The sequence below is a fragment of the Hirsutella rhossiliensis genome (genome assembly GCF_020360975.1).
Source record: "Hirsutella rhossiliensis strain HR02 chromosome Unknown scaffold00002, whole genome shotgun sequence".
Classification (NCBI taxonomy): Eukaryota; Fungi; Ascomycota; class Sordariomycetes; order Hypocreales; family Ophiocordycipitaceae; genus Hirsutella; species Hirsutella rhossiliensis.
Window position 1 is genome coordinate 2,926,840 of NW_025408668.1, and position 21,561 is coordinate 2,948,400.

The 21,561-nt window shown below is 52.1% G+C and overlaps 8 protein-coding genes and 1 non-coding gene across 9 annotated transcripts; 5 read left to right on the top strand and 4 right to left on the bottom strand.

The window, feature by feature from the left end:
- Window positions 1-2,368: 2,368 nt before the first annotated feature.
- On the bottom strand, window positions 2,369-2,761 carry HRG_01895 (uncharacterized protein; the record flags this gene model as incomplete). Its single annotated transcript, XM_044860366.1, has 1 exon — window positions 2,369-2,761. The coding sequence occupies one exon, from the start codon at window positions 2,759-2,761 to the stop codon at window positions 2,369-2,371; it is 393 nt and encodes a 130-aa protein (XP_044723999.1).
- A 447-nt stretch (window positions 2,762-3,208) lies between these two features.
- Window positions 3,209-4,558, top strand: HRG_01896 (uncharacterized protein; the record flags this gene model as incomplete). The annotated part of the gene is made up of 1 exon (XM_044860367.1): window positions 3,209-4,558. One exon carries the CDS (start codon window positions 3,209-3,211, stop codon window positions 4,556-4,558), a length of 1,350 nt encoding a protein of 449 aa, XP_044724000.1.
- A 2,354-nt stretch (window positions 4,559-6,912) lies between these two features.
- Window positions 6,913-7,371, top strand: HRG_01897 (uncharacterized protein; the record flags this gene model as incomplete). The annotated part of the gene is made up of 2 exons (XM_044860368.1): window positions 6,913-7,234; window positions 7,319-7,371. The coding sequence occupies 2 exons, from the start codon at window positions 6,913-6,915 to the stop codon at window positions 7,369-7,371; spliced, it is 375 nt and encodes a 124-aa protein (XP_044724001.1).
- A 1,580-nt stretch (window positions 7,372-8,951) lies between these two features.
- Window positions 8,952-9,068, top strand: HRG_12055. The gene has a single exon. It is a non-coding gene; the product is annotated as a tRNA-Ile (tRNA).
- Window positions 9,069-9,844: 776 nt separating this feature from the next.
- On the top strand, window positions 9,845-11,548 carry HRG_01898 (phophatidylserine decarboxylase domain-containing protein; the record flags this gene model as incomplete). The annotated part of the gene is made up of 5 exons (XM_044860369.1): window positions 9,845-9,900; window positions 9,967-10,329; window positions 10,462-10,540; window positions 10,605-10,776; window positions 10,875-11,548. 5 exons carry the CDS (start codon window positions 9,845-9,847, stop codon window positions 11,546-11,548), a joined length of 1,344 nt encoding a protein of 447 aa, XP_044724002.1.
- A 400-nt stretch (window positions 11,549-11,948) lies between these two features.
- On the bottom strand, window positions 11,949-13,501 carry HRG_01899 (protein-tyrosine phosphatase; the record flags this gene model as incomplete). Its single annotated transcript, XM_044860370.1, has 4 exons — window positions 11,949-12,031; window positions 12,096-12,524; window positions 12,581-13,063; window positions 13,132-13,501. 4 exons carry the CDS (start codon window positions 13,499-13,501, stop codon window positions 11,949-11,951), a joined length of 1,365 nt encoding a protein of 454 aa, XP_044724003.1.
- Window positions 13,502-16,274: 2,773 nt separating this feature from the next.
- On the bottom strand, window positions 16,275-17,697 carry HRG_01900 (putative transcription factor G6G8.4; the record flags this gene model as incomplete). Its single annotated transcript, XM_044860371.1, has 3 exons — window positions 16,275-16,308; window positions 16,365-17,538; window positions 17,628-17,697. 3 exons carry the CDS (start codon window positions 17,695-17,697, stop codon window positions 16,275-16,277), a joined length of 1,278 nt encoding a protein of 425 aa, XP_044724004.1.
- Window positions 17,698-19,114: 1,417 nt separating this feature from the next.
- Window positions 19,115-20,030, top strand: HRG_01901 (RHO protein GDP dissociation inhibitor domain-containing protein; the record flags this gene model as incomplete). Its single annotated transcript, XM_044860372.1, has 4 exons — window positions 19,115-19,211; window positions 19,402-19,724; window positions 19,782-19,830; window positions 19,900-20,030. 4 exons carry the CDS (start codon window positions 19,115-19,117, stop codon window positions 20,028-20,030), a joined length of 600 nt encoding a protein of 199 aa, XP_044724005.1.
- Window positions 20,031-20,389: 359 nt separating this feature from the next.
- HRG_01902 (calcineurin-like phosphoesterase domain-containing protein) lies at window positions 20,390-21,522 on the bottom strand (the record flags this gene model as incomplete). Its single annotated transcript, XM_044860373.1, has 5 exons — window positions 20,390-20,847; window positions 20,901-21,030; window positions 21,106-21,155; window positions 21,221-21,454; window positions 21,507-21,522. 5 exons carry the CDS (start codon window positions 21,520-21,522, stop codon window positions 20,390-20,392), a joined length of 888 nt encoding a protein of 295 aa, XP_044724006.1.
- Between the last annotated feature and the right edge of the window lie 39 nt (window positions 21,523-21,561).

Below are 21,561 nucleotides of genomic sequence, written 5' to 3' on the forward strand. Positions count from 1 at the left end.
TCCCTTTTTTAAGGAACTATTACTTAGAGAGCTTCGAAGTAAGCTACCGTTATAACCTTTAGTATAGAGGCAGAGCTACTAGCTCTTTTAGAAGTATTAAAAGAAGCGACTTTCCTTAGCTAGCTATTAATATCTCTATAACTATAAATTCCGACCCTATTAGCTATAGAATATAATAATATATAGACTATATAAATTCTTATAGAAAATAATAAGTTATTAACCTAGCTATAGTATATCGATATCTATTAGTATTAGTTACGCTAAGAGGTTTAAAAGGGACTTATTTCCGTCTATTAGGTTCTAATAGTATTAATAAAAGCTAATAGTCTTATAAAGCCCTTACTAAAGTAAAAGCTAGCTATCTTATTATAGTAAATTAAGCTAGAAGACGTTTAAGAAAAGCTATTATTAGAGGCCCGCCTTAAGAGTTTATAAGAGGAGCTAATAGTACGTATAAGAAAGTAATATCTATAGCTAAAGAAAAGGAAGAGGCTTTTCTCTTTAAAGGGCCCCTTATTTTAATTAGGTTTTTCCCTTTAAAGAAGGCCCCCTTTCTTATAGGACTTTCCCCTCTTTAGGCCCCTATTTCCTAAAGTAGGTCTAAAAGAGCCTAGGGACCTAAAAGGGCCCTTGCTTTCCTTAAGTAAAGGGAGAAGTATAAAGCTAAGAACCTCCTCTATACGCTTACTAGCCTAAAGCCATATTAGCTATACCCTTACTATAAAGGCAGGCTATAGCTAAGGGGGTATATCGCGAAGCGTAGCTTAATTTTATAGTTCTTAGAGATATCCCTTAGTAAGATAGACTAAGGAAGCTAAAAATACTTAGTATAGAAGAAGGAAGAAGGAGCTAAAAAAAGGTATAGAAAGGAGGGTAGGGGTATAAAGGGAAGAAAAAGTAGCGATAGCTTTTTATAGAGGTAGCGAAAGATAAGACGGATATACCGGTAACGGCTAGAAAGAGGGGAAAAACTAATAAAAAGCTTAGTAGTTAAAAGGATATTAATAGTTTCTTTAAGTAGGATCTTCTTTATTAATTAAGATACTAGATAGGTATAAAGAGGGGCGTTAGATAAAGGAAAGAAAAAGAATTAAGGAAATATAATAATTAATCCCTTACCTTAATTACTACCTACGTAAGAATTAAATCTCTCTACCCTACTTATTTAACCCCTTACTTTTAATTTTACCTTTATATACTTTTATATACTTCTCATATTTCTCTTCGCGAGAGTTATACTTAAAAGTCTAAGAGGGACTTATTTTTATTTATAAAAATTTTAATTATAATAATAAAAGCTAATAGTTTTATAAAGCTTTTATTAAAGTAAAAGCTAGCTACTATTTTATAGTAAATTAATCTAAAGGACGTTTATAAGAAGCTATCTTTAAAGGCCTACTTTAAGAGTCTATAAGAAAGGCTAATAGCTTATATAAAAAGGTAATATTTATTACTAAAGAAAAGGATAAGGTCTTCTTTTTAAAAGGCCCCTTATTTTAATTAAGTTTCTTTCTTTTAAGAAGGCCCTCTTTCTTATAAGACTTTTCCTTCTTTAAGCCCTTATTCCTTAAGTAAGTTTAAAAGAGCCTAGGGACTTAAAAGAGCTCTTACTTTCTATAAGTAAAGAGATAAGTATATAGCTAAGAACTTCCTTTATATACTTACTAGCCTAAAGCTATATTAGCTATACCCTTACTATAAGGGTAAGCTATAGCTAAGGGGGTATATTATAAATTATAGCTTAAATATATAGTTCTTAAAGATATCCTTTAATAAAAGGGACTTAGGAAGCTAAAAAACTAGTTAAAAAAGGAGCTAAAAGAAAGAGGGTAAAGGTTAAAGGGAAAGTAAAAGTAGCGATAGCTTCTTATAAAGGTAGCGAGAGATAAGATAAATATACTAGTAATAGCTAGAAAGAAAAGGAAAAACTAATAAAAAGCTTAGTAGTTAAGAGGATATTAATAGCTTTTTTAAGTAAGATCTATTTTATTAATTAAGATATTAAATAAGTATAAAGAAGGGCGTTATATAAAAGAAAGAAAGATAATTAAATTAATATAATAATTACTCCTTTACTATAATTACTACTCTTATAAAAATTAAATATCTTTACCTTACTTATTTAACCTCTTACTTTTAATTTTACTTTTATATATTTTATATATACTTTTCTTATCTCTCTTTATAAGAATTCTATTACTATAGCTATAATAGTCTAAAAAGATATCTTTATTAAGGTAGTTACTTTAATAAGTAAATCTCCCTTTTCCTATTAATTCCTATAAATAACTATCTAAGCTTTATACTTTTAAAGGAAGCTATATTTATTAGTCTTATAGATTAAGACCTACTTATAGCTAAGAGCTTATTTTCCTCTTACCTTTTCCTTAAGTCGCACCGAGTCGCGCTTGACGAGGTCTTTGAACAAAAGCTTAGGGTTGATGAGTCCGTATTTCCGCACCTCGCATGGCCCGAGCCACTTGGTGCTGGACGAATCTTTTCCAAACGAGGTCGACAGCATCTTAGTGAGGTGCGCTTTGAAGGCGTTGTCGGTGGACTCCTCCAGAAGCTTGCCCAGATTCCCTTGCGGCTGGACCCAGTAATCCAAGCGCTCGATTAACTCGGGATAGTCTTCACCGGCCTTATGCCTCGGGTTTGGGAATGCATCCTGCTCTGCCTGCCGGAGGTTTGGGATCATAGACGCAAGCTGGAGCGCCTCACGAAGAGGTGCAACGCCCGGGACAAAGTAGGTGCCCATGCTGTATCGTAGAGCTTGTGTTTCTCAGTGTTGTTGCTCTTCCTCTGCCTTCGAACACGATGGAAAATGTAAATATCAAACTGCAGGCGTTTGTGCCTATCGACATGGGGGTTGTTGCCCAACGACAAAACTAGCCGCTGCAGCTGTCATGCTCAGCTGACAGGGTTTGAGACAAAAGCTGAAGGTCCTAGCTGGCTGAAGAGACTAGACCGTGACGCTCGAAGCTCTCTCATTGAAGAGCACGAACCAGTAATAGAGCTGCCCACTCGTGCTGCAGGAGACGTTCCGGGATGAGGTGGATTATATCTGTGACTAACCTCTAGGCTTTGTGAGTCTGGACTTCGTAGCTAAGGAGTCATATCCCCTGCTTGCTTGGTCTCCCAGGCTCTCCGCTCCAACACGACGACTCCATTTCCATTTGAAAAAACCAACTCCAGTGGAGCCATCATGGGCAGCAACTCGTCCAAAGCCGAGAGGCTGGGTAGTCAGGGCGAGTGCGGAGCGCGGCTGTTTCTCAAGTCTGGGAAGCTTAGAGAAATCAGCATGGCGGTTCGCCTTCTGGGACAGGCAGTCGATGCGACGCCGCACGACCACCCAGACCGCGCCATGGTTCTCATGCGCAGAGGGTATTGGAGCGGCTTCTTGTACGAACGAACCGGCTCGGCTGAGGTGTTTGCAGACTCACTCAAGGCCTACGAGGAGTCGTTTGCATTGGCACCGCCGGGACATCGTGACCGACCCATCATGTTGGTCACGTTTGGAGATCTCCTCATGAAACGGTATCAAAGGGAGAAGACGGCGGAGGATCTGGAGAGGGCAGCCAAGGCATACAACGAGGCCGTCACCATCACATCATCAGGCCAGCCGTTTCGAATGACCAGTATGCTCACGTTCTGCGAATTCCTTACCATCAGGTTTAGGGAATCCCAGAATGCAGAAGACATCAACAGGGCCATTGAATACTGTCTACAAGCCGGGCTGGAAGCAGGGCCGACAGAGATGCCGGAGTGGGGGTTTATCTATCTCAGCGCCTGCCACCTGGCCAAGTACGAGGCAACCAAGGAAACCGAGGATCTCGAACAGGCCTTTGCCTCTACGCATGGGGGCTTCCAAGACGAGCCTGAAGACTTGGATGGCCTCGACGCCCTTACCCGATGCTGGGCCGCAAAAGCCCGGCAGACTCAATCCCTAGATGACATTAGCCAGGCAGTGGACATGTCAATGAAGGCGGCCCAGAAGGCGCAGTCTATTCAGCTGCAGTGGGAAGAGCGTTTATGCACTATGAGCGACATGGGCGACTTGAGATACTACGTGTCGAAAGACCTGGCGCATCTTGACGAGTGCATCGTAGCACGCGAGGAACTCGTCAAGCTCTTGTGTCCTGCAGACCCTGCCCGGACACGCTCTCTTCACCTACTCTGCGACTTTTGCTTCAGGAAGTATCGTGCTGAAAACGACGTCAAGATATTGAAACAGGCCATCTCGGCAGGCGAGGAAGCCATGTCGGCCATGCGGCCTTGGCCCGACCATCCGGACAAGGCGGTCCTGCTCGACCTACTGTGCTCCTGCTACGCTGCTAGGTTTGCCGAGATGGGTTCTCATAAGGATCTTGAAAAGGCCATCTCCACCGGTGAAGATGCTCTCAAGAGGCTGTCGCCGGAAGATGGGCTTAAGGGGGAAACAACGAACAAGGTTAGATCCTTGAAAGTGGATGGGTTCTATGAAGAGCCCGAAAATGTCATGCAATGCCCCAGACCAACACTTACCCACTACCGCCGTTCGTATTTTATTTTCTAATTAGCACTATGTCATATGTTTAGCGCTATATTAAGGACACTAGATGAAATTATCTTCTCGTGGCGCCCCTAGGAAATGCGTGAGATGTGCTTTTACGTCTTTATATCTTGATGTTCGGATTCTAATGCCAAGTCTGCTCCTGCATCTTCTCACTTAACCCGGCTTTAGATATTGAGTATTATATATTGAGTAGGTCGTTAGTTAGTGTGGGGGGAAAAGGCCATATAAGTAAGGTCGGCCGTTCCAGATTTCCCCTCCCCAACCGCCTTCCGCTTTAAACAAACCCTTCCCCCCTTTGGCCTGCCGCTACAACATACGATTGCTCTAAGATGAGGCGTTATAGGGGGAGTTATAGGAGTTATAGAGAGGCCACCCATAGATGTAAGTTCAATATGGGGAGATTATGTTGTTTTTATTAATTTAAAAGTAGAGGATGCATACGAAAATACGGCTGCAATACATTATATAAGTCGACGCGTAGGTGCTAGAGAGCATCACTATTCAGCCAAGTGCAAATCTCTATCCGGCTAACCAAATTCCTATTTTAATTAGTTGATGCGTTATACTAGATAGTAATCAGCACTGAGTCGAAGTATCTTACCAGTCGTTCCGAGGTCTCGTCTTGTACGTCGCGCTCAGCACGCGCGGAGGTAAACCCCCCCTCAGTAGGAGTCCTCCCCAAGAGGGACCCTCCCCTACTGGCTCGGGCATTTGAGTAAGCTACTTCGCAATTAGAACTATCTCATCTTTTGTTTGTTTTTACTATTGAGGCAAAAAGAAAATGATAGTACATATAAGGAATCAGAGCGAGACCTACCCTACCTTTTGGCTGGTGGCCAAATGGAGATTGCACTTGGCCGAATAGTAATCCTCGTGTTGAAAAGGGCGGCTAGAAGTGGGGGTTGGCTTGGTAGCAAAGTTCGCAGACTCATGCCAAGTTCTACATGCAACCCAGTTATGTGAAGGTAAAAGTGGCTGCTGTCTCAATTCTTGATGTATATAGCTCGTCAGTTCTCCGGTTCTGGTGGGACTTGGAATCAAAGATTCCGTCCGGACAAAGTGACCGTGAGTCAATGGCATCGGATTGAAATAGACCCCTTCATGCCAGCAGTGGACATTTGCATTGAACCCTTGTTATCGAGGGAGATTTTGGTCTCTGGCAAGTTCCCGTCCCCTTGAATTGACCGCGCATGGCTCTTGTGGATTCCTACGGGTGCCAGCGGCGGCAATGGTGTATTGACCATGGGGTCGAAATATCATTGACCCTGGATCGCCATCGGGGAGCTCAGCCGTCAGGCGTTCATCCACAGATCTTTCTTTGCTCTCTCATCTCGCGTCCATACCAGTTGGCTAACAGTCGACCTAGGATACCAGCCCCCCGGTGATTCCGGAGCTGCGAGGGGCCAAATTGTTCCTGGCAGCTGCCGACACGGGGTAAGACATGGCGGCCAGAAGGGTAGGTAGGCAGGTATGTTGATGAAGTTTCGGACGAAAAGCGTGCCGGCAAAGAGTCAGTGTGTAATTACATGTACATGGGCAAAAAGGATGGGAGGTTTCTTATCAGCCCGTTCTTTCGATTGTTGTGGAAGCGAAAATGACGCGACTCAGACCACGCCCTCCAGTTCCAGTCTTCTGTAAACGTACCTACCTCTGCAATTTCCCTCCCTCGGTCTCCCGGTTTGGCCTCATTGAATTGGCTACGCATACGCAAGTTGAAGCTCTAGACGCGGCAGGGCCTCTGCCTCGGAGAAGGAATCCTGGTTTTGGCTCTAGAAGAGCCGCATATATCTATCTGAACAAAGGAAATCTATGCCTCTAGCGTTTACTTAGCGTTTCCCCGTATCATTATGTCGCGGGTACTTCTGTAGCTAAGCTCTATTCGCTTTGGCCTAGCGACGTGGTCAGCATTGCGACACGCCATTGATTGTTTTTCGACAGTTCTCCAAGCCCGTTAAAGAGGGCGACGGCGAAGTGATTGTCTGTGATCCACTTGCCTGCCCCCAACATTGAACCCATGTCTAAAACATTCTAGGCTCCATGATCATAAAGAGGCGGGCAAAAAGACCAGGAAATGTATGCCGAGGTGTCTAGGACGCGGCTCTGAAACTCCCATCTCCTCTCCTGAGACCAGTGACCATTCAAGGACTGAGGAATTCTCAACCTCCGCAGTCTGCATTGAGGCGCTTCCTCTGCTCTCGAGAGGTATAAAGACATCCTGACTTTCAGACTTCCAACGATCCATTCTCTCACCATCACTTTACTCAGTTCCAACGCATAACAACAACAGTCTCTCCAACTTTCTATTCTTCAACTTAATTCAACTACTCGAAAAGAAACCCTTCACATTCTTCACAATGAAGTTCTCCATCGTCACTCTTGCCCTCGCCAGCGTCGCCTACGCCAGCTCCGAGTATGTCGCTGCTGCCAGCGATGCCGAGATGACCGAGTTCTTGCAGAACAACGCCACCCCCGGCCTCGACATTGGCAAGCTTCTCGGCGGTCTCAAGCCGTTGCTGAAGAAGGCCAAGTGCGTCGCCCCTGCCATCATCAAGTCTGCCAACGGCCTCAAGTGCGACGGCAAGGGCCCTTTGGATACCCTGTGCGGTAACATCGAGACCATCGCCAAGGAAAGCGAAAGAGATATCAAGAAGTGTGGCATTGAAAATTCCACTGTCGGTAAGTACAGCTTGTGACTCTTTTTATGCCCCTTGCCACGTCATAATGGGACTCATACTGACCATGTCCACCCCATCAACCAAGGCACTGTCACCAAGGTCCTCAAGGACCTGTGCGAAAAGGGCAAGAAATTTTAGGCGACGCAGCGGTCTCTGTCGGCACTCCGCATCAATAGAAGTTGAAAGGACCGGGCTGGTTCGAAAGACTTTGTGTTCTCAGGCGTATTTCTTAGAGACTTTATTAGGGACTTTACTACATCCCGGGGGGATCCCCTAGAGGGCCATTGCGCTACGCTGTCTACACTGTCTTACAAGAAGGGCGTACAGCAAGACTTGGCTAATGAGGGTCTCTTGTAGCTACCGGCCGTGTCCATAGCTTAAATTGAAAGAAGTGCGGTTTCTATGACCCTGAAGATGCCCCTCTGCCTACACACTTTTGCATCGCCGCCGGCCTCGAATGCGGCTTTGATTTGCAGCTCAAATCTACGGCCGGCCAGCGTTGCTAGGGCTCGTCAAGATGGCAGTCAGGAGTGCGCGCTCTGCGCCACGGTTACTACAGGGAATTGTAGACCAGATTATTCTCAAAAGGCACTTTGGAAGAACTTTTGGCATGACGTATACCCTAGTGTGACTGTAGAAAGACCGCGACGAGTGTCTGTTGCCTCTGTCCCCATCTCTGGCCGAGTGCAAGGCCGGGGCTCGGGCAACCTGGATAGAAAGTAGTGGCGTTGACGAGGCTACTTCTCAGGGGAGCATGCGACTCTCCGCATATATGCTATTTCCCTTCCTATCCCCGGCATTAGGCGAAGACTTGTAGAAAGAGTCGTATGCATGCTAAGAAATAATCTACGCCATTGCTGTTATATAAAACATGGCGTCCTTGCTTCTATTTCTAGGCCTCTAGCTCCCAGCATGCATCTAAGCTTTGATGATGGAAACTGGCGGAGGTTAACGGACTCTGCGGAGCTGGGCTGGTTTAGGGTGCGTTTACGCTGGGCTCCTTCCGTGGTGGCAGCGTTGGAGAGGGATGAGGCTGGTCGCCGAAGCGTGGATGAGACACCAGCGGGGAGCTGTCTCGGAGCTGAGGTGCACGGGTTTAGGTACCTAGATCAAGGCAGATGCCATGGCTGCTGCCGTGGCCCGCGCAAACCACTGTCGAGCTTGCAAACTAGGGGCACCCTCCGCGTGTTATAAGGTCTGACAGTTTGTCAATTAACCACAGATAAGAAGGCTTGGTCCAGCAACCAGCAGTTCGGTCGTGCACTAGGAAGAGGGGGGAAATGTCGTTCTCCGGACCTCAATGCCGCCAGACCACTCGAGGACAAGGAATCCTATGCATTCTTTGATATCTATCATATACTATATTAACAGTTTCTTTGCTATTAAGACAGAATCCTATAGGTTGAAAGCTAAAAGCAGTACAGCGATAGTATGGTATAATTTAACGCCCGTGCCTTTATATAGCTGGAAGCTAGCTACTCCTGCCGTTCCTGATTTGTTACTTCTATACAGCGCCTGTTATATAAACGGGACTTTATTTAACTAATAGTTTCGGGTTTGTTAGTAGACCGATTCCTTCTTAGTGCTAGGGAGCAGATACCCTTCTCCCTTCTCTATACATACCTACCTTACTTCGTAGAGTGAGGTCGGCTTCTAGCGATCCTGTGCGAGAAGTGTATATAATATAATAAATTCTTTCGATTTCAACAAAAGCAACTGGTCCTGTGGCTTAGTTGGTAAAGCGTGAGACTAATAAATTAAGAAGAGCGGTCAGCCACTAGTGGCTTAATATGTTGGCAACCTCAAGATCCTGGGTTCGAGCCCCAGCGGGACCAAATTTTTGCAGTTCCCCAAGGGAAAAGGTCCTAGCTGAGTTCTTTATTTCCGCCGTTACAAAGGCTTATAGAGAGGTCTTCTTCGGCGTGTATTTATTTCAATAATAGGGAAAGAGCTCTTCTCTTTACTGGGACTAAGTTTGTATTCGAAGGGATTGTTAGGGAGTGCCAAAAAGTCATCGCTAGTTGCGGATATTTGGATATACAGTATAAGTACTGCTAAACATACACATGCCGTATAATCTAGGTTGTATATATATGGGCACTGGATAATTTGATCCCTTCACAACATCTAGTGTTAGTGTTAAAAAACGGGATTGTTATCAGTCGTCTAGATGGAATCGTCCCTACTTGGACCACCAGGCCTCTTCTCCATCGAACCTTGCCCAGGCGTCTCCCGGCAGACCAGAATTTGCATACAGAAAACCGGGATGCGACTTAATGCTCCAAGTGGGTAGTGAGGCGTGTGCCGGCAGGATCGGGTCCGTCCAATACCCGCCGGCAACTACTGCCGACGACGCGGTATTCCTCGCCATCTCCATGCGCCATTATATGCGTCTCTGCATGTCTAGCTCGGTTACATCATGGACGCATCACCGGCACCGTGCCGAGTCTTCCGTGGTCGAGGCCGACTTGCTTGGATTGAGGGGGAAATAAAGACACGAGGTGTATGAGAAATGCCTCCATCAGCCTCCTCCATCAGCCTCCTCCATCAGTCTCCTCCATAGTCTCCCCATCTGTATTCTTGCGAGGTCAGGCACAGGGTCAAGGTCATCATGGTCCACCAGCACGGCGACGAGCACGACATTCCGCCTCACTATCGGGTCAACAAGTGAGGCTCTCTCTCTCTCTCTCTCTCCCACCTACCAGCCAAGTTAACAAATCCAATCGTCTCCAGGCCAGGCGCATGGCTCCCCGCAGACCACCGCGTGCACCGCGAATTCCTCCGGCGCGTGACCGAGCACGTCGACGCCCACCCGCCGCAGGCCCTGACGCCGGCGCTCGAGGAGCTGCGCGCGCTCATCGAGGGCACGCCGCGCATCTACATGTACTTTGTGCAGATGTTTGACGAGATCCCCCGCAGGCAGCCGTACCTGCGCGACCCGACGGGCTCGCGCCAGATCCGCGACTACGGCCAGCTGCTGCAGGTGCTGAACCACATCGTCACGCGGGCGCCCGAGTGGACCGACGCGGCCGAGAGCGTGGGCGTCGTGGGCGTTCCGTTTTGCAGCCTGCTGGACTACCCGATGGCGACTCCGAGGTGCGTTTGATTCCGGAGAGACGCTGGTGGTGATGGTGATGATGGCGGTGATGGCGGTGATGGCGGTGATGGTGGTGATGGCGCCGAATAGTCATGATTCCGAATGATGATGCCAACTCAACCACATCGCAGTGGCCACGCCGCCTTCCTCGACCCAGACGTCAACAGGGCTCTGAAAAAGGTGCTCAACGAATGGGGCAAATTCCTCCAGGTCCGTCCTCCCCCCTTTCCTCTACCACCACCCCCCGTCGACGACTCATCGTGACGCCTCGCAGACGCCCGAGTCGGCAGCGGTCCTCGACGACCACAAGCTGGGCTGGTTCGGCCCCACGGGCATCAGCGACCTCATGCAGGTGGCCAATGCCCCCTACCAGTCGGCCATGAAGTTTGAGGACATGTACGTCTGCGACCCGTCGGCCAAGCGCTACGGCTTCAAGTCGTGGGATGGTGAGTCTCGCGGGGGGCCGGGGCGTGACACTCGATACCCCGTTGCCTTCCTTCTCTCTCCCCCTTCTTCCCCCGTCATCTAACCAGGGGGGAAACAGCCTTCTTCACCCGCCAAATCACCGAAAACGCCCGCCCTGTCGCCTCCCCCGACGACGACGCCGTCATCGCCAACGCCTGCGAGTCCAAGGTCTTCAACATCGCGCACGGCGTCAAGCTGCGCGACACCTTCTTCAACAAGGGCCAGCCCTACTCGGTCCTCGACATGCTCGCCCACGACGCCCTCGCCCCGCGCTTCGCCGGCGGCACCGTCTACCAGGCCTTCCTCTCCGCCCTCTCCTACCACCGCTGGCACGCCCCCGTCGCCGGCACCGTGCGCCGCGCGCGCGTCGTCGACGGCACCTACTTCAGCGAGCCGCTCTTTGAGGGCGTCGGCGATCCCTCCGTCAAGGACATTGATCGTCGGGGCATCTCGGTTGCCCAGGGCTATCTCTCCGCGCTGGCGACCAGGGCCATCATCATCTTCGAGGCGGATAGCCCGGCCATTGGCCTCGTCGCCTTTGTGGGCATCGGCATGGACGAGGTTAGCACCTGCGAGATCACCGTCGCAGAGGGCCAGCATGTCGGCAAGGGCGACGAGATTGGCATGTTCCACTTTGGCGGCTCCAGCCACTGTCTGCTGTTCCGCAAGGAGGTCAAGCTCAAGGGCTTTCCCACCGTTGGAAGGGCAGCGAATGTACCGGTGCGAGGCAAACTGGCCGAGGTCGTATCATAGCGGCGTTGCAGCGTCGTGGCGTAGCTGACTTGAGGCATGGGCGCCGCCAAACTGCGTATTGGATATATGTCTGGGTAACAGCTCAATACACAACACGAATCTCGACATGAGGAATTCACTTGCTCAGCCACGTTCCTAGCCTGCAGTGCCTGAGTAGCGGTTGGGTCGGGCAGACGACCACACAACCTCACCTACACTAGAAATCTCCAGTGGCACACGCAGCGTTGTTTCCGCTACACACAGAGGTAAAACTTGCCAAGCAAACCGAGTGACCTCCTCCCTGATTGTGCTCGCCCCGAGCTCGCTCCCCCTGGAATGAACAAGTCTCGTCTTCATGCACTTCGTGCCAGTCCTCAACATTGATATTGTCGGACCAGACCTTTTCCTTGGACGCTTCACGCTAGAGCCATTTGTCCACCGATGCAAATTTGCTCAGACGCATCTTCTTTGGCACATCTGCGCAGCTTGCGGTGAATGAAATTCCTGGCAATGAAACGCTCGAGGTAAGAATGTGGCCTTTGAAATCGCAAGTTGAACGAGTACATACCTTCAAACAGCCACCCATCTCCTCTTCCAGCCCTATCGAGGAGAGAGATGTTCTTAATGTCACGTATGTCAACCTGCTCTGAGCCAAAGACGTCCCTGAGGTTGATACGATTCGTCTTAGAAAATCCTCCACTCACGCTATTCGCGAGGCTGATTTCCTTGCCCTGACCGAGCGTGAATGATAACGAATCCCAGGTTCCGGCCCCGAGCTCATTTCCCAATTTGAACTCATACTCCAGGCCCTTGATGTTGGCGCATGGAGGTGTCATATGCCAATCCCCTGGAGTGACGTTGAAGGTTGCAACAGTCTTCTCTTCGAACGGCTCGAAGAACCAGCCGCCTGGATGTCCGTACCACGCATTCAGCGCGATGAGCTTATCGTTTTTGAATTCGAACCCCGGTTCAGCGCAGGTTGCGCGTAGAGTAATGTCTGTGTCAAGACCACCAGGTTAGCCTCGGTAGAGCGTCCCCTTTCGATTCTCATACCTTGAACCTGCCACTTGTCGTTTCGCTCGTTACGCCACTTCCAGAAAATTCCCTGGGCGGTAAGATGGATCCTTGAGATACCGTCGATGTCGATCGTGTCCGAACCGAAGGATCGTTGCATATCCACCGGTATCGAGGCCTCAAATCCAGGCGAGGGCTCGTCTTTGATGGCCAGGACAGCCTTTCCAGCCGGCCCATCCAGAGTGGCTCCTATCCTATCGTAGGTTCCAGACCAGTAATCGTTGGATAATTTGAAGCCGAACTCAAGGTTCTTGAGTTTCGCGCAGGGCGGCGCCTTGCCAATCTTTGCAAGCAGTTTTTCGCAGTCGGCTTGCATCGCCCGCCTGTCGCGGTTCGGCTTCACAAACTTGTCTACCTGCAAGACTGCTTCTGCACACATGGCCGCTGTGACAAGGTCCCCTGCCAGCAGCAGCTGTAGTCGGGGCGGAATGCTCACGGTAGACCAGTCGATGTGCTGCAATGCTAAGCTTTCCAAAGTTTGAGCTGCGACGGTTACCGCCAATCCATGAGCCGACTGCATCGATGCTTACGTTGGCTGAGACGGATCAAAGGAAAGTCGCGATCGGGTTCTGTGTCGGGGCTCCTATCAAGCAGTTGTCGGAGAGTTTGGCGTCGGTCGTTATCCAGAAGGGTGTTGTGTGGGCTCGTGAGCTCATTCATAAAGTCTCGAGCTAGGCGGCGCGATGTCGTGCCCTCCGGTCGTTCTCGGCCGGAGAGCAATGGCTGCTGGTTACCGGCGCCATAATTCTCCCACCTCCTGTCATAGACTGGATTGGGTTGCCGGTCATAGTCGTCCGGGCCAGTCTCGTCACCGGTGCGAGGAGCATACGCCTGTACTTGCGACCAAAATATACCTCCCAGAGCCACAAGGGGCAAAGGGCCCGGTTGGATAGTAATCATGTTTGGTGACGTGGCAATTCTATATACCCACGTGTCTCAACCAAGTCCGTTGATCAACGGTCTGTCAAGCCGGGGGCTCACAAAGGACCAAGCAGCCACGGGCAGGGTTTCTTGCATTGTGAAGTAGCCCCATGCCGCGTCGTTTTGAGGGTTGTTGTCCTCTCGAACAATTCCGCCTTGGCTTTGGGAATATGCCGGCGTAGTCGTATTACTATGAGCAAAGGTCGCGTATACGACTGCGTGGCCTTGCATGGACTGTGTGAATCTTAGTGCTGATGGCGATGACGTTGGCGTTGGAGTTGCATTGGTGGTTCCGGGCCACAGCACCGAGCATATGGAAAACGATAAGGCCAAAATGGCCCAGCGCCGGTGCATCATGGCTGCTAAACCGGGTGAAAACGTCGAGGTTCAGCCGAGTTGGTATGACCTTCAAGACCTCGTGCCTCGTGGTTGGCTTCTGTCAACGATTTCCATCTCCTTGGTAAGAAGAGGTCGCTTTATAACTGGAATTGCTCTACGAAGCCAAGTCTCAAAAACCTCGTACCCGCGGAGCTACAGCCCAAGGTTTGCTTTAGTTCCTCTCAGACTGACGATACCAAGACATGGCACATTAATGCCTCACGTGAAGTAGCGTCGCCAGCCACGCTTGAGCTGATCCAATAATGCCGCTGTGATTATCGACCATCCAGGGCAACAAATGGCCCAAGTGCTGCACGGTCAATACCATAGAGCTTTGGGCTTGCCCATCTGTGTCTATAATCCCTTACTTTGGCTAGAACCGATTGTAAAGAGCTTTTACATTGTTAGGATAACTCAGAATTGCCTCATCCTCTACTTTATGGCTTGTTATTCTTCGCATGTCCCTCTTGGCGATATGTAGGTAACGTCAAAACTCATGAAATTAGTTACGTCTTAGCACGGCGGGTCTATAAAGGGTTTACGGAGCATAGACTACCCGGTTATACCAGGGAAGTAATGTCCCCGAGTCCCGCCCGAGTCAGCCTATGTTAACGGGCTCAATTCTTTTCGTTTTTATAGGAGCCTCAGCTTATACTTGTTACAGGATGGATGCCAAACCTACCAAGGTACAAGCCAGAACCTACAAGGGTCCAGGAGACTTGGCAACCCCCTCTACACCACGTAGCTAGCAACGTCAGACCTGTCTATACAAAAGATAGGCCTGAGGCCCAGATAGATATAAAGACAGGCTTTTACATCCCACCAGTCGGACAGCACTATTTGCTACTGTTCAGGGTCACGGGGGGCGTCTGACAGATATAACGAGCAGTACTCTGTATTCATCGCAAATCACGATAGGTCTGACTGACACCAAGCATCCCTAACAATACTCTTGGCATTGTTTAGCAATAGATCCCTGACTCCTATCCGCGTGAATCTTAATTTCCTTTCCTAAACGCCGAATTTTCTGCTCATGGGCACCCCTGCATTTTTATTTTCCTAAACCCTGTAGGAGCCTTGGACCCAGGTCCGCGATTTTCGTTGCCTCACGAAGACCCATCCGGCATACGACGCTTATCACAGCTGCAACGACGGATGCACTATTATGGCTAACGCGATGGATACACAGCATCCCATACAATGCTCCTTTGAGAACAATGGTTCTGCGGCCTGCCTCTTACGGAAATAGTATAAAGATCAAGTAGATACGTTCAAAAGAGGCGCTTCAAGATGCATATGTTTATATATGTATATATGAGTAAAGTAGAAGCGTTTAACGATATAACTGCGTAAGGGGCTCAGTTGGGTAATTCCCCTTCCGGGTTCCTACACATGACTTCCACTATTCAGATCTGACCATGCCTGCCCAATGTGACGCGATTGACGCCGTCTCTCTCCTAAACTGGAAGAAGACGGAAGCGCTCCCCTTGCCAGTAAACTGGGACACTCTCCAGCGGTATACGCTGCGCTTGCGACGGTCCAGGGGGCAGGGCTCCTGCTCGACATTCGTCCTGCTCCCGCAGTACACCATGGGCGGACTCCATCTCGTCCGACTCGCCGACGCCGAAAGCAGCCGTCATCTGGTATAGGCAACCCTGCGGCCTATCTGTCTCCGGCCATTTTGTGTCGCTTTTTGCCGTAGTTCGTCACCAAGATGAGACCATGCTTGGGTTCTGAGAGCCAGGTCGCAACGAACAAAGGAAGGGAACGGCGAAGCAGACGTCTTTATATAAACGGGAAGAGAGCATGTCAGCTCTGGAGCGCACTGCCAAAACAACGGACAGCTCCATCTATGCCCAAAACAACTGCTGAATGCATGTGTTTTCCTCGTTTCATTACAGTAGATGCTGCCCCTGCCTAACCTCGTCCTCCGCTCCCCCAGACCCCTCATGCCACAATCTCTAGCACCCTCATCGCTCATCGTCCACGTTCACGCACACACCAATCACCTGTATTCTACACAGAGAGCGACTCCAAGATAAGATAAGTAATAACAAAGTGAAAGTGGGAGAATCGTTCATCTCCAAGACGGGGCGACTTGTCGGCAACCTCGCACCCCAACGTCCGAACCTAGCGCGAGCCACCAGCCATCAAGAGGGCGGCCCAGTCTTTGGCGCGCAAAGATATTCATGTCCAAATTGCCAAGGCTGAGGCTCGGCCAGAAAAGAAAAGGGTATTCGCATCTGGTGAGGCACAAGCGATGCTCACACAAAACAGGACGCCGTGCACGGCGCTGGCTGTCCTTGGCGCCACCGCTGCGACCGTGAAACGGTTCCGCCACAGCATGTCGCGCCTTGCGTTCCGCGGGCTTCCGTTATAGCAGGTTGACGAGCCAGGGAACTAAAGCTCTGCGCTCAATCTGTCAGCTTCTGCGCCACGTCGGTTCAGCATCGCTTCCACTCACCCCACCGCAACGGTAGCACTGAGGCCGAAGAGAGCCCTGTTCTTGACCCTGTTTCTTTGCCGCTCCACCTCGGTCTTGGCCCTCTTTGCGCGAACCTGCCCCTCCTCCGTCTCTTCGTCTGCGTCTGCCTTGCTTCCCGGGCTCTTCTCGGAGACAGAAATATCGCCCGCCTTTCGTTTGGACTTCTTGGCCGTCGGGGTCACCGTCTCGGGCTTGGCCTGCTCATCTTGCACGTCTTGAACCTGGGCCGCCTTGTCCGCCGCTTCTCTGTCCTGCTTGACCATCTCCTTGGCGGCGTCCATCATCTTGGCGACTTCCTCGGGGCTGGGCGGCTCGCCCGCGGTCGGCAGGGGGATGTCGACCTGGGTGACGGTGTGCTTCGTCTCGAAGCCGTTCACGTCCGTAATGACCTCCTCGTCAACCTGGACTTTGACCTTGGGGTCCTCCTCCCTGGGCTCGAGGACCACGGCGGGCTCAAACGCCGACGTCTTCATGACGAAGCCCTCCTGCTTGCTCTTCTTGGCCTCGCCATTGACGGTTGTCTCGGTGGCCTCGACCTTGGCCTTGGTGCTGCGCTTGCGGGGCGACGCGACGGCGCGCTTGGCGGTGGCCTTGACGGGACTTGCTGACCGGCGTGCCCGGGTGCTCCGGGGAAGGGACGAGGGCGTAAGCGGGACGAATTGCCTGGGCGCCTTGAGTGGGTCGAACTTGGGAGGCGCCGTGATGTTCTTGGGCGGCGAATCCGAGGCGGTCGAGACGGAGATCTTGGTGGGGTCAAGCAAGGCGCGGATCCAGGGCCCAATGTCATATTCTTCGGCGAGGGCGAGGGCCTGCTCCGGGGGAATCCAAATGTTACCAGCAGTCTCCTCGGGACTCGTGGTCGGGAGCGACTTGATGTATTTGCGCTCGACCTCTTCTTCGGCAGCCTCGGCATAGGGAAAGGTAGCCTTGAACATTCCGGTGGCCGAGACGTAGCCATCGAAGCTGCGTCGCATCAAGAAGTAGCTGGTCGGGCTCGACTTGAAGATGCCCGAGACGATGCCCTTGGGGAGGGGCGCGCGGAGATGGGCGTAGTCGAAGGCACCAAGTGTGCCGGACTCGGCCTCGTCTCCGCCGACCATCTTGGAAGTCAGCTTAGTCTGGCCCAGACGTCGGCGCGCGACGAGCTCGGCATCTGTTTTGGCAGTGGTCAGCCTCGTTGCTGCAGAATAAGAGGGGTTGATTGGCTGCAAGGCGCCAGTGGGTGGGGTTGGGGATGATTACGCTCGGGGACATGCTCGAGCATGAGCGGATTGGCGCGCGAGGGCAGGCTTCTCCCATTCGCAGGCGACATGGTGGTCCGTTGTGACAGGGCGCGGCGCAATGGGGTCGAGGCGTGAGCGGGAAGAGAGGGCGAGCTACGTGGTACAGGCAGCGATGCTCGAGATGAATGCGAGGCGCGCGACGATGACGGACGCGAGTCTGCAGCAGAGGTCAGCCTTGCGCGCAAAAGAGGACCAGCGACGACGTACCGGGGAGGGACCAAGGGCTACGTGGACGAAACGGCACGCATCAGGCTCATGCAAAGGAGAGGCAGTCGAGACGGTGGGAGACAGCGACGGGTGAGCGAAATAATAAGCCTGCTGGTGTGGTTGGTTGGCTGGTCGAACGGTTGCTTCGCCCAGCCTGCGAGCGAGGAAGCTGGCCGGGTTGGGATGAATTGCGTCGAGGTGCAAAGGAGCGCGGGGGAGGGAAGAACGGCGCGAATTACTAAGAGAAGGGGACGAGGGAGGAAGAGAGGACGTGAGGGAGCGCGTGCGCGCTACCAGCTTGGAGGTAGGAAGCCGGGGCGCGGTGTGGGTACCGGGTCGCTGTGCCTCACTGCCGAGATGGGGGGGTACTTGAGCCGCAGGTGCCGGCCAAGGTGTCTGGAGCACAGAAGAGAGCTGCCAGATAATGCAGTACCCGCAATTGCTAGGCAAACAGCGGTGCCTGCGAGTACCCTCCTAGCTGACAGTGCTTGGCACTTGGCGCGCACCCGTCGGCAGGTAGCTAAGTTAAGCCCTGATTTCGTGCCTGCAAATTGGATATTACTCAGGTTAGTACCTGTCACTGTGCGTGCTGGCCTCTCATCCGTACGCTGGCTGTAGCTGACGCACCAGCCCGTGGAAAAGAAGCATCGTGGCGACAGTACGGGCTCCGGCGCCTTTCCACACGTGCACACAGCTGCTAGACCACGGATGTCGCAGGGCTGAGACACGGTGATGATTCTGGTGAATATCATCGGCAGTCTAGGGTAGGAGAGGTCATGGTCATGAAAACATGGCTCATGAATTCCAACCTACGTAGCAAACAGAGCGTTTACGACTCCCGTCAATCCTAACCTACCATACGGTACAGAACAGCCATTTGTTCCGAAACGTAGTATTTGCACCCATAGTCCCGCCTGTCAGTCAGCAAAACAAGTGAGCAAATGTGAAAATATTCACAGGACACGCAGACACAGCAACCCCCCCGGCCCAATCACGCCCATGCATCAACCCCAAACACCCCACCAGCCCCTCCATCGTCACCGCCAGCCTCCCCCTCCACACTCGCCATCCATTCCCCTGTTCCGAGCCTGGCCCGTGATCCCTTCTCCCCTTTTTCCAAAGGCCACTCCCTTCTCCCCTCTTGCCGCGTTTGTCCCGACCGTCCGTCGCTTTGCGAAAGAGAACTCACTCGTCGTCGAGAAAATTCCACTCCCTCACCCCCCATCCCACACGCCTGCCATGGCTACCCTCCACGAGGACGACACCATGCCCGAGGAGACGCAGGGCTACAAGCTCTCCCAGCCCAAGCATAGCTTGGCCGAATATCAGCAGATGGGTACGAGCTGGCTTCCTTTTGCTTCTGGGGCAGGCCTCCTTTTCAGAGCATAACATCTCAACCAGCCTCTTCAAGGCAAACCTCGACGCTGTCGCTCGACCTCCTCCCAATCCCCCCCCCCCTCTGCCAGCCACCGATGTGAAAATCATTGCGAGCTGCTGCTGACCGATCCCCCTCCCCCCCCCCAAAGACGCCGGCGACGAGTCTCTTCAACGGTACAAGGAATCGCTCGGCCTGGGCGGCGGCAAGGACATCTCCGACCCTAGCGACACGCGCGTCTGCATCATCCTCTCCCTCACCATGGACTCGCCCGGTCGCGACCCCGTCACCATCGACCTGTCCAAGCCCGGCAGCGAAAAGTCGCTCAAGGACAACCCCTTCAAGATCAAGGAGGGCGCAAAGTTCACCATGAGCGCCCAGTTCAAGGTCCAGCACGAAATCCTCAGCGGCCTGCACTACGTCCAGGTGGTCAAGCGCAAGGGCATCAAGGTCTCCAAGGACTCCGAGATGATTGTGAGCAGCCAGGGCCACGAGACGCTGCCAGCCTACATGTGTTGACACGGTGCGCAGGGAAGCTACGCCCCCAACACGGACAAGCAGACCACATACACCAAGAAATGTAACGAGTCTCGATACGCATTACCCTCCCACCCCCCATGCCATGCTGGAAGCTGACAGCCCCACGCAGTCCAAGAAGAAGAGGCGCCTTCGGGCATGCTGGCCCGCGGCCACTACAACGCCATCTCGAGCTTCGTCGACGACGACAAGAAGAAGCATCTCGAGTTTGAGTGGAGTTTCGACATTGCCAAGGACTGGTGACGCTCCACCAACCCCGGGCTCCAGCGTGCGGCGGTCAACAACACCCCGTCCATCCCGTATGCTTGGGCTGTTACGTGCCATGAGAATACGAGCATACCTCATCTTCAGCAAGCACTGCCAGGTTTATAGGGCCAAAGGCTGGCGGGAAGGTTTTGTCCGGCACAACCTTCCCTCCCCGCTGCCAATTGATTTCACACCAAAGTCCCTCCTCGTTTCCTTTTCAAGGACATCAATTGCCGCAAGCTGCGTTATGCGGCTGTTTTCCGTCTACGGCCCGTACACCAGGCCTGCTTGTCTTGCTTTCCTTACCTCGGAAGCGTACAATTGTTGCCCTGCTCTTTCCGCGCGATCCGCGTTTCCTATAAAAAGTAGTCGGGAAGGGCATTTCCATCAGCGGCCTTTTCATTCCCCGGCTGCTGGTCCTTATGCACGTCGTTTTCCGGCGCGGCGGCAAATACGTTGAAGAACCTCTCGCCTCCGTCGCTCACCTCGAGCACGCTCGCCATGTTGCCGCACCTGTAGCAGTAGTTGGGGGCGCTCCACACGGTGCTGAGCCGGTCGTCGTACAGCACCTGGAAGCCTTCCTGGCAGAGCTGGTGTGCGCGAAGAATGTGCGACATGTTGTTGACGGCCAGAAACTTCTTGACCACCTGCGCGCCAAAAGTGTAGCCCGCTCCGCGTGGCGAGAGCGAGAACTCGTCGCGCTCGGGGTCGGGGTCGGACCAGACGAGGTCGGCCATCGGGCCCTCGTGGGGAATTTCTCGAAACCGGTCGATGATCTTGATCTGGTCGATGGAGTGGATGGAAGGTGACAGACCTGGCGTTGATTAGCCGGTGGCACCTCGAGTGGCAAGTCGCGCGCCGACATACCGCCGTGCACGCAGAATATTTGATTATCGATTACCACGCTCAGCGTCAAAAAGTCAAACATGTCGGTGAAGTAGTGCCACACGTTGGCGTTGCCGTACTTGCGAGAACACTCAGTGTAGAATCCGTACGACTGGGTGACGCCGCGCGACTCGTGGTTGCCGCGAATGAGGTGGACGCGATCGGGGTATCGTAACTTTAAACACACAAGCAGCGAGATTGTTTCGACGCTAAACATGCCTCGGTCGACGTAGTCGCCTGAGAGTCGACGACGTCGTCAGCCCGTTGTCCTTGTCTGCACCAAGGGGTGGACGCGCGCCTACCGAGGAAGAGGTAGTTGGTGTCGGGACAGTAGCCGCCGATCCTGAAGATTTCAATGAGATCAAAGAACTGGCCGTGGATGTCGCCGACGACGGTAATGGGCGCCTTCACGTGGACGACATTGCTCTCTCGCATGAGCAACTCCTTTGTCTTGGCGCATATTGCTTCGATGACGGATTCGGCGAGCAGTTCCTTTTTGTAAAGACGCGAGATGCACTCGTCGAGGTCAACCGACGCTGTTTGCGTGAGTCAGCACATGTCGAGAGAGGGGAGGGGGAGAGGGCGCACAGGGCAGGCCAGGCATTCTGGCGCAGCGGATGTGACTGGCCTCGGGGCGAAGCGT